We start from the raw sequence: 20,017 nt of genomic DNA on the forward strand, positions 1-20,017 counted from the left end.
AAAGTCACTAGTCGCATTCCACATGAAACCGTTTATGATCCAAAAACAACCCATTGTCGTAAACTTCCATATATGCACCGATAGGGTCTAACAGCAACCGACAAAACTGCATTTAACTAATTAAATGGCACGTAATCGACCTCGAAAGGCATGTCACCAATATCAACAGAAAAATAGGAAGAAATCAAGTGCACCTCATTATAAACCATTAACGCCATGTGAATGCTCTGGACTACCAATGAATGAAGCATGGTAATGTGAACATAAATTGATTTGGGTCTCTAGGCCTGCCCTCTCTGATGCCATTTGGCTTTGATTTGGGGGCATGGTTCTACAACAAAACGTCCCTGTAGCTCCTCGGTTCTTGGAGGTTAGGGGAGCCTACTGTTTCAGTGGTATTCTGAGAGCAGCCACTTTGTACATATATTGCCAAATGTTAGGTCTGTGTCCAATCATCTCCGTCCATACCCCCAATGATTGGGGACTAGATGTGTTATGTTATGTTGTTGTTGTTCAACGCCATGTGAAATGCAGATAATCAAATGACTAAACATAATTATCACAATTGGAAGTTCCTAACATTCCACAACAGTGCCTTGATCAAGCATCAATTAGATAGAGGCACGTAACATCCAGAGTCACACAAAACCCCGAAAAAGCCGACTGATCTTCCAATTGTGTTTTGGCGATGATTAACATACCTAACTATATCTAGAAATCCCCTCTCTCTCTCTCTAGAAAACTTGTCTAACCAGATCTAGATTCGGGGGAGGGGGGCCGCCGCCTCCTCCTCCCCCGTCGTCGTTCTCCCCTCCCCCCACCTCCCAGCTTTCCCGTCTTCGTTCCTCCCCGCTTCCCCCCCTCTTTTGTTCCTCTTCCTTCCGTTTTTCTGGCCGGTGGTCCGGCTCTCGTGATGGGCTTTCCATCCTTGCTGTCCGGCGATGCTGGTTCGGACCGGAGCTAGAAGGCGGTGAGTGGTGGTCCGGTAAGCGGCGGGCATTTGATGTGGCAATAAGGTGAGTTTTGGGGTTAGGGTTTTGTTTTTATTTTCTTCTGTACCAGCCGTTTGGCTTGGTCTTCTACCGGCCGGTGTCCCCGGTCCGGTCCGTACTGGTCTAGGCTTTTAGATCCAGTGGGTGTTGGTGGTGGGATAATAATTTTAGGTTAGGGTTTGTTGTTGACCGGAGCTTTCAGCTGCAGTGACATCCGTTGTGTGCCTGGGTTGTGCCGGCGATTTTGGTGCGCGATTGGATTGTAGTTGAGGGTTTTGGTATTCGGGGGTGGTGTCTGGTTGCTCCGCTGTAGTTCCACGAGCCCGTCGTGCTGCCGATGGACGTGTGCCGCAGCCTGGAGTGTTAGCAAGGCTTGCATTGATGTGGTCTACCCGTGTCAGTGGGTTGTCGGCAGTGGTGGTTCGCCAATGTCGCTGAGCTTTCAGATATGGGTGTGCCGGTGTTTTGAGCGCTTTCTGGATATTTTCCCCGACCAGATTGCATCATGAGCGTAGTTTGGGATTGGACTGTTGTCCCTCGGGACTTCTCTCTCGAATCTTCTCTATCACTTTCGAAGACGGGCTCCTAGTCCGGCAACCGAGTTGCAGGCCTGCTTCGGCAGGGGTGCCTAGAGTAGTAGTGTTTGGTTAGCATGTACTCGTGTCTAGCTTGTGTTAGTTTTGGTTCAATCCTGTATTTTGCGATGTAATCTGTCTGCCTTCGGGCTTCTCCATTTCGTAATGGATTGACATTTTCAAAAAAAAAAAAAAAAAAAATCTTCCAATTTTGATCTTATGCGCACGAAACAATATTTTATGAACACAAATGATTTCCGTGGCTATGCAATCAAGAACAAACTGTAATAACTACCAATTAAAGGATTGATTTCCAAGCGTTGCATACACAACCAAAACGACCTTCTCAGTTTATAACACAATGAGTACGCCAAACGATTAACCCACTGATAATAGAATTAGCAATTCGAAAAGAGAGAAACAATCAATTTGGAAATTTTAAAACCACACCAATTACTTACTGACTTCTCAGAGTCAGTCCAACTATAAGTAATTGGAAATCCAAGTCCGTTTTGCCCCGAAACTGTGACGAGATTGGCAAACACGAATTATTCCATTCAATTCAAACAAATGAATAGGCATAAAAGTGACTGAAATACCCAACCGTGAAAATAATAACTTTTGCACAAGCAGATTCTCGTGAAAACAGAAACATAATTTCGGTACTCGACGCTGAATATTTCCAAATACCACTAGTAAAATCTGTTGATCCAACATGCCATAGTAGTTAAACTTGGCCAGATTTTATATTTTGAAGAGCACCAAATCCAATTCCAGAACAGAAAAGACGTAAGTGATCAATTAATTAGCGGAAAAGCCGACAACGTTGACTATCATGAAAACAAAACAAATGCTTCTGTGATTTTTAGGAAAACCCACAAAGGCCAAGATCAAAACTGAACAAAAAATCTTTTCTCCTAAAAGCATGTACAGTAGCAGTGGATGGGTTTCGACAAATTTAATGTTACCAGTCGATTCGTCTCTACTAAACAAAATGACAAAGAAGGTTTGCTTTGCTACCAAATGAAAAACCTGTGTGGGAGAATCAAAATAAATACGCAGCGGAAAATTACTTACCTTCGCCATGGTATTTAAGTCTTGAGAAATCCGGAAACTATTTCGATCTTGAACCATTATGTTCCACCGACACAAACTCCCACTAATTGATTTTGGAGAGCAATGGGTAGGATTTCCAATCTAATCTATATAAATGTTTTTCACACATGTAACCTGATGGTAATCACAGACATTTATATAGATAGATCGGAACACTTTCCCAATGGAAACAACTCTTCGTGCTTCTTACCATCAAAGAAGTAATAAGGCACCTATTCATTGATAGTTGCAACTTTATACATGAATGGTCACTAAACCCATTCATAAATAGTCACCATATCTATTCACAAATAGTAACCAAATCTTTTCGTGAATAGTTACCAATTATTTAGGCAATAGTTTAATTAAATCTAATACCCATATTTTAGTTATAAACATAAATACTATAAAATATAAATAGGATTGATGTGACAAGTGAGCCACATAAATAAATTCCAACAGTGAACAGATTTTCCTGAACCTATCCAAATGTTTTGAATGCATGGTGTCTCATCCAACCAAACGGATGTCTTTCACCATTGGCGACTATTGGAAACTTGTAAATCAGTTACTAAGGAATTATGTTGTAGAATACTCGAAGAGAACTCCTCAAACTCTTGTCTATTGATTTCACCACTTTTTCCCTCAGAAGTATTGTATCATCATGTTTCCATGTCATCTTGTCAAGACTGCTAAACAGAACAGCCTAACAAAAGTCATGTATCCTTAGATTGGATTTCCAAGACTCCATCTGCATCTGTAGTGGATACATTAAAATCTCGAAGAAAACACCTTGGACATATCTTGGATACGCTATATTCCTATAATTTTTGAGTTTTTCTTCTTCAAAGGAGCTTTTATATCCATGTTCATAGCGTATTCCACAGCCCCCTTTCTCAAGGGCACCCCTTCCGAAGCCCACCTAAGATTCACAGTGAGGTCAGTGGAAGATATGTTTTGAATGGCGGAAATTAAGCTCCGTCCGTGTAAGTGCAAGTACATTTAGGCTCCATGGCTGAGGTAGAAAAGATGTGTTTTATTACAATCATCGCACTTCTACTAAATTAAATAACTCACTCAAACCCATCGCAAGATCATGATAAAGCTTTCAAACGCAGTGTTTCAAGATAAGTGCAGACTATAGAACATAGATTCAAACAAAGTCATTGAACAGTAATGTCAAATCCCTTCACGGAAATACATATCTATCCAAATGTAGCCTTATAATCATAGTTGTCAAACTGTGAATCCAAATGGTCCTTTTCTAAATCGTGAAATTGCTCTTATTCGGTCATGAATTCACGAATAAGATGAACTATATATCTCTACACTCATATCAAAAGGCTTTTTTCAACCCTGGAATCACCACACTTTTTTCTCACTAGATGACTTCATATAAATTCTTCTGCAGGCAAAACATGTCGATAAAGTGAATCGATTTTAGATGTCTAGAACCGCGTTGTTCGTTGCATATCGGGAATCGTATGATTTTCGTGCTCCAGTGATTCGCCCCGTAGATTCAATCCGACAACTTGGTGTATCAAATCGAATCGGACGATCTGAATCATCAATCGTACTTTCTAATAACAGAGCTTATATTTAATGTGACATTTCTTTTTATGTTTATCCTTTACTATCACACAAAACACACACACTACAGGATCTTATTTCGGCTGTACTAGCATTTGCTTGCAACTAAGGAATCTACAACTTGAGCAAATATCACATTTGTTCAAAGAAAGCTACCAATCCAACAATCACTATTGATTTAGAACTTCCTCACCTGATGGACTCTATCAAACAGCTTAAGTATTTTCTTACCCACCAAATGAGGTGTTGGTCTAGTGGTGGAAACTCGTAATCTAAATGGACAAGGTCGTCGGAGTCCCATAGCCTCTTAATGGGCTAAACATACTTCTAACGCTACTTTAGCTTCGGCCCCAACACTTCGTGGAGGTGACAAATACTATACCTGCACTACTATTTACCAAACCAAATTGACGGAGCCAGCTTAGAGGGGAAGCCAAAGAAGCAATCGCTTTGGAGCCCCAATTTTTTGGCCAAGGGAGGGCCCCGAAAAATATAGCTTATACTAAACTATTAAAAATATTAAATAGTAAAGAGTTCCGATATCCTTCGAATAACTTCTACTTGGCAATGTGGCCGTTGAAGCTCTTTCATCGCTTAAGGATCTTGGTTCAAATCTTGGCCCCTTTTCTCAACCTTTTTCAGCAAAGGACTCCTTCTCGCAATCAATATGGACTGAGTTGAAGAGTGCATAGGAAGTGCAAGCTTTTCCCTTTTTATTTTTGAAGTGTCAACTAACTCAACTATATCTTGTCACTAAATTTTGTTGAATTCCGAAGTAGAAGACGTTGAATTTTTCTAAAATTTCTTTCATTAGACTTTTTCTCTGAAATTTGAATTCTCGATTGAATTTTTTTTTTTTGCAAATTTTCGCTCAAAGATATTTATAGAGCCTCATATTAGAATTTCACTAGCCCCCAATATTTTTGAGCCGACACTACATACCGAGGCTTATGTCTCAATTATTTAGTGTACCTCAAAAAGATATTTTCTGACCTGAAAACTTTTTCAAGTCAAAGAGAAATTATTCACCTCCACACAAATCTGTGGGCAGACCGAAAAGGGACAGTCCGTCACTTGACACATAAATACAAACACTTGGTACATAAATACAAACACTTGGTACTTGGTAGCTACTGTGGAGCAGAACAGTATATTGCAATTGTTACTTTCCAAAATGCAAAAATAAAGAGGCGTCAGTCAATTTTTTCTGGGTGACAAATCAAAATCCTAATTGATAGAACGGAAAAAAAAAAAAAAACTGTAAAAATGTGGATTTAGATGTGGGTTTCATTTCAAAAGGAACAGGGGGAAATGGGAAAGACAGACTTACAACGGAGAGCTAAGACGGGTTTTTGTGCAGAACTTTGTGGTGGTATCTCTCACTCTCGAGCAATGCTACAAATACACATTTAAAACACAACTCCAGAAATAATCGTGTCCGAAACCATTAGATGCGCATTGATTTACATACATTTTACGGTTTTGGACAGAGTTGTTTTTGCTGCCGCTAGCCTGCGGCTGCTTCTTTGTTAGTTGATGTGCATGGAGGGAGTGGAGAGAAGAAGAAGGCCAAGGGATACTCTCCCAAATGTTTATCCCCTGGAAGAGTATCTCTTAGAGATAAGCCTTTTAGATTCTTTTTCAATTACCGTTTGGGGCCTCTGATACACTTGTTTGGGTCTCATACCAAATGTATGCTCAAAAATGAATTTGGGCATCATGTGACGGTGTTGTAGTACATAATGAGAAGGTCTTCAATATAGAGAGGGAAACTAAATCTGGTCATCATGTGACGGTGTCGTAGTACATCACGTGACGGTTTGTTTAGGATTAGGAATACACACGATGGGCTGCATGTCCCAGTTGGCCAACTTTATTTGCCCTGTCTGCAGTTTACTCCTCTCTAGGAACTGCACAGTCAGCTTGGGACCTCTGTTAGGTATTTGGATCGTCTGTCCAGATAGTATTATTCTCTTAATATCATGGTGGTTTTGACCACATGCTGCCAATATATTAATGAGAGAGGATCCAGAAGGATGAAAATGAAACTCTTCTAAATAATTTATACAAAATGCGTACAAAATGAATAGTTGGAATCTTTTGTGTGGGACCCACGTTGATCTCTATGCACAATATGCGTACAAAATGTCGGTGTGGGTAGCAGCTCAGAATAATTTACACTTGCGTGGTCAAGGCAAAATTTGTTTGGGAGTAATGGGAGATCTGAGTCTACCGCATCACTTGGACTCAATGTGTTACTCATATCCACTTAAAAGGTTAAGCCAGCTTACAAGTGCTGAGTCACGCAATTGTATATTAAAGTCCAATCCTTCATCTATTTATCTAATGTGGAACTTAATGTTAATCACATGTTCTAACAGTAATAAAATCAATGTGCAACGCAAGCTTTATTTTTTTTTATAAGGTAGGTCTGTTCTTGTATGGAAAATAGCTATTGCTACAATCAAATCTTATGGTGGTAGTGTATAAACCCCAGATTAAGATAATAAAATGAAGGTACTTTCTGCATATTTTTCATGTCATTTGATAAGTTTTTTTTTCCTCGGCAAAATAAATTTTATTAACTCAAAGCAAAAATACAATGTGAAAAAAGGATGAAAGCAAAAGCAACAATGCATGAGAGATATGTTCATAAAAAGGACACACCGCCTCACAAAGCTAAGCTAACAGGCAAGACCGGCTCTAAGATTCTCGAGACCTAAGACAAAATTGTGAGGGGACATAATATTCTCGTAAGACTTGAATCATGTACCTGTTTGTTAACAATACTAAGCTTTTTCACTGGCCTAGATAGGTCATTTGTTATATTAACGCTATATTGAATATATATTGCATTTCTATATGGGGTCCTAAGTTTGAGCCAAAGTTCAGGGCTTAAGTTGGCAGCCTCTTCTGGCTTAGCTCAAAGCCAGCCCTGCCAACAGGCTAAGTTGGTAAGATGCCAACCGATCGAAAACACCAATAGAAGGAAATGCAAACACCAAAGGCACAGAACACCAACGTAAAATGTACAGAACATGCAACACCACATTATGGCTCCGTTTGTTTTGATGTAAAATGTTTTACAATGAAAAATGTGTTCCTTGTAAAATAATTTTGCTAAAATAATTTTCGTTACTTTTGTTTTCCGGTGTTTGGTTGACATCTGGAAATTACTTTTCAGAACAAAAATTTGAATCGGTTTAAACTTCAAAAAAGATGTTTATATGGGGCGGATTCCGTGGAAAAAATAAATAACACAACGTTTGGCACAAAATCTTGTGTGGGACCTATTTTGAAGTCACATGCAAATGATCGGAGTAGTTCAATTTGTTTAAAACATATTTTTAAGATATTTGTCCCAAAATTTGATAGAATAAAAACTGAATAAATCGATCAAGCCAATACTAATATCTGAGTGAGTTGATTTTGTAATAAGAGTTCTTAGAAACATATTTTAAACAATTAAACGGCTCCGATTATTAGCGTGGGACTCCAAACAAGATTTGGGTCAAGTTTTGTGTTACATTGTGTCCGATTATTCACGTAATTAACTTGCTTGTGGTTTTCGAAATCAATTTGGTTCATTCCGAGAGAGAGAGAGAGAGAGAGAGAGAGAGAGAGAGAGAGAGAGAGAGAGAGAGAGAGAGAGAGAGAGAGAGATGCTGGCATATACAATTCCCACAATTCAAGCGTGAAGCTGGGAATAAATTTTCCAAAAACAACTTACGGGGATTTCAGAAGTAAAACATTTTGCACCGGATGGGGTAAAACATTTTACACCCAAAAATGTTTTACTTGATGTTATCCAACCAAACACCACAAAGTGTATAAAATAATTGTGAGGAAAATATTTTACTTCGAAACAAACGGAGCCTATAAGTTGAATCAACAGGCATACGTACGTGAAGGTAGAGCATTAGAAACAGTAAAAAAAAAATGGTGGCGATGAAAAAAGGAGAGGGACTTACGTACAAGGAAGCTGAGAGTAATATTAAGGTGTATAGTTTCTCTTTATTGGTAATTCAATTGTCTTGATCTTCACACGAGATGAAGAGAAGAGATGGAAAAAAGGAAACAGAGAAAACAAAAAGAAGGCTGAAGCAGCCTGAGCCAGCAACTAGTGGTGTTTAATAGAGAGAGAGAGAGAGAGAGAGAGAGAGAGAGAGAGAGAGTGTGTGTGTGAGAGAGAGAGAGAGAGAAGGAAAAGAAGGCTTTTGCATCTGCACAAACACACATCCTTCCTTAAATAAGAATCGTTTGAAAGAAATTGAAAAAGGAAGGGAATGCAACTGGTAGGCCTCCGAGCTTTTGGGCTCGACTCGTTTAATATTAGGTGATGAGCTCGAGGTTGTCAGTGTGTGTGAAATTTGATCTCCGTTAAATCTAGCTCGAGTTGAAGAAATGCAAACGAGCTGAACTCGAGCTCAAATTTGAGATCAGTCTCCAAGAAAATTAAGAAAATAGTGTAAATTACTACACACACTATAAAATGAAATTTCATGAAAACAATTTCATATTGAGCTGAGTTATGGCTAACTCGTGCTCAGTTCGATTACGAAATGGCTGGGCCTAGAAAATTCTGGTTCAATCTCGTTTATTAACTTACTGGTCGAGCTCAAACAAGCTCTTACTGTGAAAATCTTGTTGCTGCCGACAAACGGTTTGTTAAGGAAATAAATTCTCACATTATTTTGGAATGGACTATGTTAGTTGTTGGTACTTAATTAATACCATGAGGGACATAGAACTCCACTCATAACTAAATGATTTTGAGTCAAATACCATATAAAGTTTTGTACGTACATGGTATTAAAGCGGGGCACATTTCTGTCTCACGTTTTAAATTTTCACAATCTACACCTCCACAATAACATACCAACAAAAAGGTTCCACGTTAATAAATCCAAAATGAGGCTACATGAGATAGACCTCAAACGCGACTGCACGTGAGACAGATGTGAAGAAATACAGTCCCACGTTACTTGGGATGAAACGAATGACCACTTAATAATACGAGGGATCTCTCTGGTCATTATCGATTAATTTATAGTAATAGTATGTTCTCAAAAGTCTTTATATTTTATTTTTTGGAGTATATTTTAAAGAGTGAGATCGAAGCAGGATTTGAAAAGGTGATCATCAAATATCTCCACATGATTTGTTTGTTTCTGAATAATAATCCTTATGCTAATTGGCACTTGGCAGCAACGCAAACCCTGATGTCAAACCTGATGCCAGCACAAGAAACAAACAAACAGAAAAAAGAAAGACTGAGATTTTTTATTAAGAAAAGGGAGCTTTGGCCGCAAGGACATAATAAAGGGTTAAAAACCATAATAAGGACATCTACTATTTCAACTACACGGGCAGGACTTTTCGTCACCCGCGTTCCAATAATACCTTCCATGTTCATCACCGTTCGGGTCCCAATGCACCTCTGAAATAATTATCTGGATGAATGTTCTTGGATTTTTAGTTTTGATTGCTGTTAATGGTCGGTTGGCACCTTGTCAATTTTTGTCCTTTTCAAAAAAACACAAACAAATCTCTCAATAAATGTCTTTCTCAAGATCTATTCTATGTGCGCTTTAAAAAAAGAGACAGACAAAGTGAGATGTGAAAAAAGTAAATGAAACAAAATATAAACTTATTTGTGCTAATCTACTCTTTGTATTTTTAAAAATAAAATAATATAGTATAAAATTATCTTTCATATATATTTTTCTAAATAATAGATAACATAATGTGCAAAGATATTTTTTTATCTTTTGAAAAAACCTATAGAAAAAATTAAATGTACAAACTTATTCTCTTTATTTTTCAAACACATATATACAGATCAAGTTATTTGTATTTATTTATTATCTATAACTTCCAAAAAAGTAATAGATGTCATTATCTTTGTCAATAAAATCTTTTTCTCTATCCAAATTAAGCAACATATATAGTTATCTGTGTTATTTGTGTGACACTAAACTAAAACACAACTCAATTTGTATCATTTTTCTCCAGTTGATATGGTTATTTGTTCATATTTATACTAGATATTGTCCCCAAAAATTAATAGATAAAAGTATCATTGCAAAATTTGTACTCTTTATAATTACAATAAAATCAATCGATGTGGCTATCTGTACAAATTTATACTTTGTATTATTTTAAAATATCGACAAATAGGGTTATCTTTGTTAAATATGTGCTTTTTATAATTAAAACCAACAGATGTGGTTATTTGTTTATACTTCTTCCGTCCCTAAATAAGTGTCTGGCACGCAAAACTAAGCTTTACAAAATATGCATATTTTTTATTAAAAATTTTAATTTTTTTTCACAATCTAATAGAACTCATTGCTATCTATTGATTTGTAAAAAAAAATTGATTTTTTTAACCAAACAAATGCATCTTTTTGAAGGTCTAGTTTTGCGCGCCGGACACTTATTTAGGGACGATGGGAGTACTTTGTATTATTTCAAAAAGACTAACAGCTAAGATTATCTTTGCAAAATATATCTATATTTTGTATATTACCGAAAGAGACAAATTTGGTTATCTTTGTGAATTTTGCACTTTGTATAATTACAATAAAATCAACAGATATGATTATTTGTTCAAATATGTGCATCATTTTTTGACTCAGTTTTCTATTTGAAAAACAGTGGAGGTAAAAAAATTTTAGGAAACCAAACATATCAGGAGGTAAAATTCATTTTGCTAAAAAATTATTAAGCTAAATTTCACAACATAATCATTCATAGTTAGTTAACATAATATGGACCCACACTTTTTTTTGTCTTATTAACTGGACATAATTGCTTAAAAGACAAAAATATATAAGTAGTAAATAAAAGATGTACTCCCTCTGTCCCAGTTTGTTTGTCTAATTTCGACATACGTGTCTTTTAAAAAATTGTCTATATCTCACAATCTATAATATTTTATATAATTTCGAAAACATCATATTTTAGATCTAATTGAAATCTATCAAATAAGATCCATATTGAATATAAAAACATTATAAATTGAAAAATATGGACAATTTTGTAAGAGCTCCCAAATAGTGAAAATGGACAAATAAATCGGGACGGAGGGAGTACTATTTTTTACTTATTTTTGTCTTTATTTAAAATTATTACTCCATCCGTCCATTTTTAAGTGTCCTACTTCGTAACTCCAACTTATAAAAAAGACATCATCATTATACCTTTTTACATCAATTTTTTCCTTCATTTTTCTTACTTACCCATCATCATTACACTTTTACTCACTAACTTTTTAAAATGGAATATACTTTTAGGGACAAAATAGACAATGCACCAACTTTTATCCACTAACTTTACAAAATAAACAGTTATTAAGGGACAGCACAAAATGGAATACTGGATTCTAAATAAGAGATAGAAGGAGTATGAGTTTCAATCAAATTTTTTTTCGATTCAATCTTCCCTTTTTGAATGGTTTGGATCATCGTATTTTTTGAAGTTTGAATCGAGCACTTATACATATCGAATTTAGCTGATTTTTCACCGAATCACTCATTTTTTTTTAAATTATTAAACGATTCGAATCATTCGTGCAGGACCCAAAATTGGTCCCACACGCGTGCGGTGACTATAGTAGTAGATGTTTCAGAACCACGTGGTAGATGTCTTGATACCAAGTACAACAGTAGCTTTTTTGTTTTGTTTTGAGGTTGGACACACGGGAATAGTAGTAGTCACAGAATTCACTGGGGCCCAATTAGTACCATACAATTACTAGTCGCTAGTGTCAGTAGGGTCCGCTCGCACGAGAGAAGAGAGGGGGGCGCTCGTGAAAGAGAATAGAGACGGGGCATTTTTGTCAAATCAAGGACCTTAGAGCATTCGCACTAGTTTCTTCAAATTTTGAACCAAATTACACATCAAAAACTCACTTTAATACTTTAACTAATCATTTTTACAATGTCTACTACATTACATTCTTTATCCAGAAGCTATCTCAATAAAATATTATTTTTTTATTTAATAATCGTCCCAGTTGGCTTTATAAGCTCTAGACATTGATATTGTGGCAGCTCATGAGTCATGATAGGCAGAGAAGTTTTTAAATGAAAAAGTAAATATTAAAGAAATAGAGAAATAGGTAGCAAGTGAATAGGAGCTCGTTTCAAACAAAGAGTGACTGTAGCAATTGTAATTAGTAACGAGTCTGATGCTATGCCAATTTCGGACATTTGCTTGTTACTTTAACAAGAAGAGGCGTTTAATGAGGGAGGTGCAGATGCTCTTAGCTTCTAACAACGGGCCCGATTGGATGCGGTATGAGTTTTGGGTGTATTATTTATGAAGGGTGGATAAGATAGTCGGGAGTATTAGTTAAGAAGGGAGGACCCACATTGATGTGAGATTTATAGAGGGTGTATTAAAAAGTAGATGGTTTGGATGATGTATTAGGGAAAGAGGATAAAATAATACTTGGTTTGGATAAAAGATAAAATGGGTGTATAAGGGAGGGTGTATGATTTAAAAGCTGTCAAATGACTCTTTTGTCCTTGTGCATTGTTAAATTAGATTATTGATTAGATTAAATATTTAATTACGAAATTGAACTTTTAATAATTTTTTTCACAAAGGATCAAAAGTAAATTAGTTAACTAGTATAATAATTAATTACTTAATTTAAAATATTAAAAAACGTTAGACATTTCTGTTTTTTATATATAAAAATATTAAGTTTGATTTTTTTTTTTATAGCTTTTTTGTTTGTTTATACCACCGAACACCCACCATTTACGTTCACCCAAAAAAAAAGAAAAGGAACACCCACCATTTACTGCACCCCACCGGCCCACCCACCTTCTGACCTTCTTGCCTTCTCCCATGGACGACGGCGGCGGCGTTCAATTATTCACACGACGACGATCTTCCCTCTCTCTCTCCCACAAATCCGATTGTGCCTCCCTCTCTCCTACGAAATTCCTCCCAAAAATTCCGATAACAACAGGTCTCTCTCTCTCTCTCTCTCTCTCTCTCTCTCTCTCTCTCTCTCTCTCTCTCTAAATATACATACATATTTCGTGTGTTTTGTGGTGGTGGTGGTGGTGATCTGTTGTTGTTCTTCTTGATTCGCTGTGTGTTGTTGTTGTTCTTCTTCTTCTTGATTCACTGTCGCTGGGAGAGAGAGCCGTTAGGGAAGGGGGATAATAAGGGGTAAAATGGTCAAAATTTGGGTGTATTAGGCCGGAGAAGCTATTGCAGGGCTCAGTGGTAGCAATAATTTAGTACCTCTCCCACCGGATTGGGGTGTATACGCGAAGAAGGGAGAGAGCTGAATACAGGTGAAAAAATGGTTGCCAAAGCCAGCTAAACAAGTCCCATCACTCCTAAACCGGGTGTATTGTGGAATACACCCAACCAAAACAGCATCCAATCGGGCCCTATCAATGAACCCGAAGCCGTAGGGGAATTCACCGGACAGTTGAAGGAGGGGCAAAGAATAACCAAGTCGTGGAGAGGTTTTTATAAAATTGTTCTTGTTATGAGAAGGAAAAATGTAATTCCGTCCACATGAAAAGGGCAAGGTAAAATCACTAATATGCCCCCACAAAATCAGTCTATCTCTCTATCCCCCTACAATGTTGAAGTTGTCGCTGTCAACGACGACGATAAAACCCAAAGACTACAAGAACAACCCGGTCCACTACTTCTCTCTCTCTCTCTCTCTCTGGTTTTGGGTATGGGAAATCCCTCTCTTCTCCTATTGGCGGTTCCGTGCGGTGATGGTGGTGACGGGTAAAAGTGGTGGCAGTAGATGGCGACACAGTCTCCTTTTTTTTGCTCTGTTTTCTATCTGAGCCTCAGCCCCAGCGCTGCCTTCCGCTTGAACACCGTCAATCATATGGCTTGCAAGGTGGTTTCAATTGGTCTCCTGCAAGTAGGGCTTTTACACCATTCTGGCTTGCAAGGTGGCCACGTTTAGAAAGTTCTATGTACCCCTTACTATGAAGTCGGGTTCATTGTGCTCTTTTTGGAAACTATTTTATTTGAAATTCTGGACATTGTTTTCCATTGTGAGCCAAACAGGAGAAAATAAAAGGGAAAATGTACTTTACGCGAAATGATTTCACATAAATCAAACAACAAAATGTCTTACACCAAAACAAACAGTCTTGATGAATAAGTGATCCCAAATCCGGTAGATACTGAGTCCATTCATCCAGATCGTATCTCGATGTTACAACAATGGGGCCTATGAACATTACCTACTAGGAAGTTGCAACCCACATCTTGGGCTTTAATGCAAAAGAATGAAAATATCATCTCAAACACCTTGTTGATTATCACTGGGTTCCTCAGCTTCCACAAACCACCTGTTAACTCGTTTACGAGCTATGGATACCTGCAAAAAATACAGATTATGTTTCCTCTCTTTATATTGAAACATTAGCTACCAAAATCTCTCATTTCCATCGACCTCGAAGAAAAACGTACTTCATTGACTTGTTTTAAGACGTACCAAGCACAAGCAAAAATATATATATACATACACACACTTCAATGGGAACTCTAGTTAATCGAGAAAAACCACTGCCAGCCTGCTAGGATGGTATCAAAAACAGGAAGAATTCCGGAAGTCAAGAACCATGAAAACCCCCTTACCTGATTATCCCAATCAGTTTTGCAAGTGATTATGATGAGCACAATGGTTTGAACGAATGTGCCAAACAACATACCAATCCAAACACCCTACAAAACAAATCTGCATAAGTTGCTTGAATAAACAACTTACTCACTTTGTGAGTGATATAGAGGGATTGAAAGGACTAACAATAACGGAAAACAGATCAAGGAGAATATCGTAAGTGTATTTTCACTTGTCAGCGTATTGAACGACCACATTAATGACTACGCATGGATCATGGATTTGCAAGGAAAAGGTATATGCAGTCGAAAAGATAGAAAAACAAACTAAAGCAAAAGATGTTTGTCCTACTTTTGTTTACTGACATTAGACAAATGAGAAGCAAATGTAGTTATCAAAAAAATCTACTTCTCTTGTTTTTCCTACTTTTGTTTACTGTTTAGTATGTTTCAAAAACAAGAAGACCAAAACATGGTGTTAGTAACTATAATTGGCCCTAGGGACGTAAAATGAGATTTGATAACTTCGTTTTCCAACTGAAATATTATTTCAAGTTTTCTGCGAACTCAGACTGAGATCCCGTTTCTAAACTCCACCCCAATTATTGTAGTATGCAGGGGAAAAAATGAGGAATGAAATAACTTACTTTGACTTGCATATGGAACACATAACCGAGCACTACTCCCACTGGAACCCCTACTAGGTAATAGCAAGCAATGTTAACATATGCGACAATGCTCTGCCAGCCAGCCCCAACAGCAACACCTGCAAAATGAATTGAAATTGCACCAATCATTCACTAAAGGCGAATAATTCTTCCTTGGCCAGAGAAAACTGAAAAGTGTGGGTATCCCAAAATTTTACCCATAATGGGAAGTGCATAGGTTGGCTTCAAACATGGCGTAGTGTGGGTCATACTCGAAGAGTGAATTTGGTCACACTGTTGGAAATTGTCTCAAATTGGTTAATTATCACCTCAAAAACTAGTATATGAGCCTGGATGGCCATTGCCAATTGGTTTTGAGTTGGATGCTTTAACATGGTATCCGAGCTAGGTAAAATCCTGGGCAAGTTTTGTGGGTATGCATGACAAAAGAGCGAGTATATTACTCCCGATAACATGCTACTTCTCCTTTTCCAAAAACAAAACAAAACATGCTGCTTCTCATCATTCATTGATCCCTTTTCTCATATATATTTGTTGCCATCGTGATACAACTATAGGTAGAGTTGCTGTATAGAAAGGGGAAGATTACCAGAAAGAACAGGCTGAACACAGTTCATAAGAATGGAGCATGCCAAAAGAGGCGATAAATCTGCAACTGCAGCAGCTACCTCACTGCTATCTGTGAATATGTAAGCTAGGCGGCCCCGAAAGAACAGGAAGAAAATGAATAACGTGATTCCGATGGCAAACGATGTTAGCACTATGTTCACGATTGAGAATTTTGCAGCTTTTGAGTTCCCTCTTCCAAGTTCATTTGAGACCCGTACGCTAGAAATTTCCAAAGACAAAAGCAGTACAAGGCTAAGTGCAAAAATGCTTGATGGTGAGAAAAAGGAATGTAAAGCGAATAAAAAGGAAAAGAGCCGGACTTCAGGGTCATCCAAGGACCATGATGTGACAGCGAAAATTACAAGCAATAACAAAAACAACATTCTTCACAACAAATAACAAATACCGCATACTGTGTTGGATGATTCTCTGAAGAAAAAGATTTCCACTTTTTAGAGAGAGTCAGAAGTTTTGAAATGCATCACTATATATATATATATATATATATATATATATATATGTGTGTGTGTGTGTGTGTGTGTGTGTGTACAGAAGCCTTCACAGCTCAAAATCATCTTGCTTAGTCGAAGGCATGGCTACAATAAAAGTACTCATACCTAGCTGCAGCCAAGAAACCAAAACCTAACATCATTTCCCAACCATTAATATTGAGGCTGCAGAAAGATGCATGTAATAAGTTGGATGATAAAAGGCTTCGGAACATTCAAGGGGGAAAGGGGAAGAGAGTTTGATGGAAGGGCGGGAAAAGAGTGTTACCAAATAGAGAGAGCATCTATTTCAACCTCAGCATTCTCCATGTTTCCTGTTAGAAGAATCAGGATTGTGTTGTACCATAGTTCCAGACTGTCAGGCAAATCACAGGTTTAAATTGAACCGTTTTGTAATCTCAAAGAAGCAATATGATATATATCAATATGTTACTTTAAGTGAAATGGTATATGGTCCAAACGATATTGATGTGGTGTACTTCTTTATAGTTGCCGCTGTGAAAATTGACAAATACATAGTTACCAAACCAGACTATGAGAAAAGTAGAAAGCTTCCGCATTCATGAGTGTACTGATACTCATACACATAATATGACAAATCATGAAAATGAAACCACAAAAAAGAGCAAGCACACAAATTCATAAGGATTTGTAGGATTTGGCTTATGGCCTACACACAATGAAAGAGAAGAAACACAATGAGACGGCAAGGTCTGTAACCCTACACTCTCCCAGAAATACTGTAGCCCCAAATACCCCTTTGTAAAGGAAAACCAGCATACAGATTAGGTAAAAAGAATACCCAATAGGCAATAATAATATACGGGTCATGCCTATTGGGTCTGTGGGTCGAAAACGTAATGCCAACAGAATTCGAGACACAACTCACCGCCGTATGTGAAAATAAATGAGTAGCCTAGTTTCGAGGTCTAGTCAGGCTCTGGAAAAAAAACCATACAATTCAAGGCTTGTTTGGTTCACAATGCTTATTTGCTCATTTTAAAAGCATGCAATAAGCAAATGAGTTTGTTTGGCAGCTACCAAATTGGTTATGACGTATTAATGCTAAACAACAACTTTAATACATAAAATCCAATAAGCAAATGAGCAATTAGCAGCAAACAAATTTTCTTACTTTGAATTTTTCTTAAGTGATAGGCAATGAGACACCAATAGGCAAGTTATCAAATGGCCCATAATTAGCTCCAGAGGTTAAGAATAACATGGAAACCCAAAGCTGGGTAAAAAACCAAGAAGTAAGGTAAGTGGTGCCTAAGTTTTTTTTTCCCTCCATAACATTATTGGACTGGTCATCATAACTCATGAATATGAAACAAAAAAGGTTATCAACAACTTCCAACTACTTATAGACCAACTGGGATACAATTTAAGTGCTTACAACTTAACTTGCATTGGATGGAAGAAGGCTTACCAAAGCATGGCACCAGATGATAAAGAAAGCTTGATGACTGGCCACAGATCCTTGAAAGCCAAGAATGAGAAACCCTTCCACGTGTCTCGGCACCCTCCACACATAACAAAGGAAAGCTGGCCCATATTAGGAAGCCAATATGCTAAAATGGTAGATATAATGGCCCCAAGAATACCAAATTTGTATCTCACTGTCAAAAGCCATGAGAGAAAGATATGGATTGAAAGCGAACAAAATGCCAAGTATGAAATAATCATGTTCTTGCTCTGAGTCTGTAGGAACATCTGGCAGGTGTAGGATGGAATGAAGGAGAACACCGCAGGGATAAACCAGAGAGCAATTATGCCTGCCTCTTCTACAATGGCTTCATCCTGGCCTAAAGCTTTCAAAATTGGAGTGGTCAAGCAGAACAAAGGGACAAGGAAAATCATGCAGGTGAATAGGACAATCCAAGACCTTTGAAGATACACGCCTAGCATGTGGCGTTGATTTGCACCATATGCTTGCCCACATAGAGTCTCTAACCCACTAGCCATTCCCAACTGCACAACCACATGAACCCATTTTTTTGAAAAAATTTCCTTCTCGTTTCGCATAAGAAACAAAAACAAATAAATTATTACTACCCGTTTCTGAGTTCCATATTCTATATATGGAATTTGAACATTATCCTGGATACTTTTGCTGGAAAAATCCCCCAACTAGAGATTCAACTCCAAACATCAAAATTCTAACATTTACATTATTAAACCAAAACAGAAATTGCTTACACCAAGGTTGTGAAATTGTCTACGACTAAGCCTATATCATCAGACTGTTAGAAAATTCACAGAAAAGGGAAATAAACGTAGCTTTATAAACCAAGTTAAGAGTGTACAACATTGATTGTCAAAATTTATATAGCTGTTTTGCCCTTTCTGTTATCTTTTGGTAAACCAGTTACATAAGAGAAATGATGAGGGTCCTTTACAACATCATATATGGCCCCAAGATGCAGCCTTCCATGATTAGAAATCCTTCTTGAATAAGCTAAATCCCTGGAAACCATGATATTTAATTGCTTTGGAAAACAAACTCCACTTTTGTATGTTTTCTGGTCTTGTTCTTTACGTTGCTACTCATTAATAGTGTTTCAAAGATGACAACCTAGAGAAAGGTTACGCTTGCAACGTACCAGGATACCATTAGCAAACCTCAGGAAGACAGTTGAAACAAGAGTATATCCAGCAAGCTCTGTAGCTCCAATGTGCCCAACAAATGCATGGCTAATGACAGTAATACCGAAGGTTGAACATCTAGTGAATATAGCCGGACCAGCCACCACCCACATTTTCTTGGTCTCACTCCATAACCTGTCCTTCAGCTTTTCCTCACTAGGAACACCCTTTCGTACTTTACCATTCGTCAATAGATTCTCATGAATATCAGGATCCATTTTGGTGAACTCCAATTCTTCTGGTGCCTCCAAACGTGCTGCAGAAAAGAAGATATGAATACCAAACTAGCACAATCCACGATCATTTTGCAGTGAGTAATACTATCACTATGCCAAATATCTTTTTTACCGGCGGTAAAAAAACTGCCGTTAAAAGCAATTTTTACCGGCATTAGTAAAACCGCCAGGAATAACAACCTAAAACGGCGGTTTTTTTAGAATGCCGTTTTTACAAACTTTTACCGGCAGTTTTTTAAAATACTGCCGGAAATAATTGAATATACGATTTTTTTAATACCGGCGGTTTATTACCACCGTTTATAATAATACCGACCCGTATAATATAAATAATATTATGTATCCTACATGACGCAATATGCGAGTCAACCTAGTTGGTAGCACGCGCGCTATAGGATCCGAAGGTTCCGGGTTCGTTTCCTGGGAAAGCAAAAAAATTTAACCACCGATTTTATTGCCGGCGGTTCTTTA

At 37.5% G+C, this 20,017-nt stretch overlaps 1 protein-coding gene, 1 long non-coding RNA gene and 1 other non-coding gene across 11 annotated transcripts in view; 2 read left to right on the forward strand and 1 right to left on the reverse strand.

Moving 5' to 3' along the window:
• The first annotated feature begins 236 nt into the window (after window positions 1-236).
• Window positions 237-344, forward strand: LOC131321451 (small nucleolar RNA snoR100). Its single transcript, XR_009198498.1, has one exon. It is a non-coding gene; the product is annotated as a small nucleolar RNA snoR100 (small nucleolar RNA).
• Window positions 345-8,190: 7,846 nt separating this feature from the next.
• LOC131321420 (uncharacterized) lies at window positions 8,191-8,455 on the forward strand. Its single transcript, XR_009198471.1, has 2 exons — window positions 8,191-8,378; window positions 8,416-8,455. It is a non-coding gene; the product is annotated as an uncharacterized LOC131321420 (long non-coding RNA).
• A 5,886-nt stretch (window positions 8,456-14,341) lies between these two features.
• Window positions 14,342-20,017, reverse strand: part of LOC131321414 (protein DETOXIFICATION 21-like) — a 36,116-nt gene continuing 30,440 nt past the window's right edge. For 7 of the 9 annotated variants that reach the window (XM_058352419.1, XM_058352418.1, XM_058352415.1 and 4 more), the window contains exons 2-9: window positions 19,268-19,566; window positions 18,094-18,635; window positions 16,930-17,016; window positions 16,770-16,826; window positions 16,133-16,371; window positions 15,523-15,641; window positions 14,894-14,980; window positions 14,342-14,633 (exon numbers count right to left, since the gene is read on the reverse strand). In XM_058352419.1, coding sequence (XP_058208402.1) covers window positions 14,556-14,633; window positions 14,894-14,980; window positions 15,523-15,641; window positions 16,133-16,371; window positions 16,770-16,826; window positions 16,930-17,016; window positions 18,094-18,635; window positions 19,268-19,528 — 1,470 coding nt within the window. In that variant the 5' untranslated portion in view covers window positions 19,529-19,566 and the 3' untranslated portion in view covers window positions 14,342-14,555. The remainder of the gene's footprint in view (window positions 14,634-14,893; window positions 14,981-15,522; window positions 15,642-16,132; window positions 16,372-16,769; window positions 16,827-16,929; window positions 17,017-18,093; window positions 18,636-19,267; window positions 19,567-20,017) is intronic. The other 2 variants (XM_058352422.1, XM_058352423.1) reach the window with 2 other exon arrangements.

The sequence above is a fragment of the Rhododendron vialii genome, chromosome 3a (genome assembly GCF_030253575.1).
Source record: "Rhododendron vialii isolate Sample 1 chromosome 3a, ASM3025357v1".
Taxonomy (NCBI): Eukaryota; Viridiplantae; Streptophyta; class Magnoliopsida; order Ericales; family Ericaceae; genus Rhododendron; species Rhododendron vialii.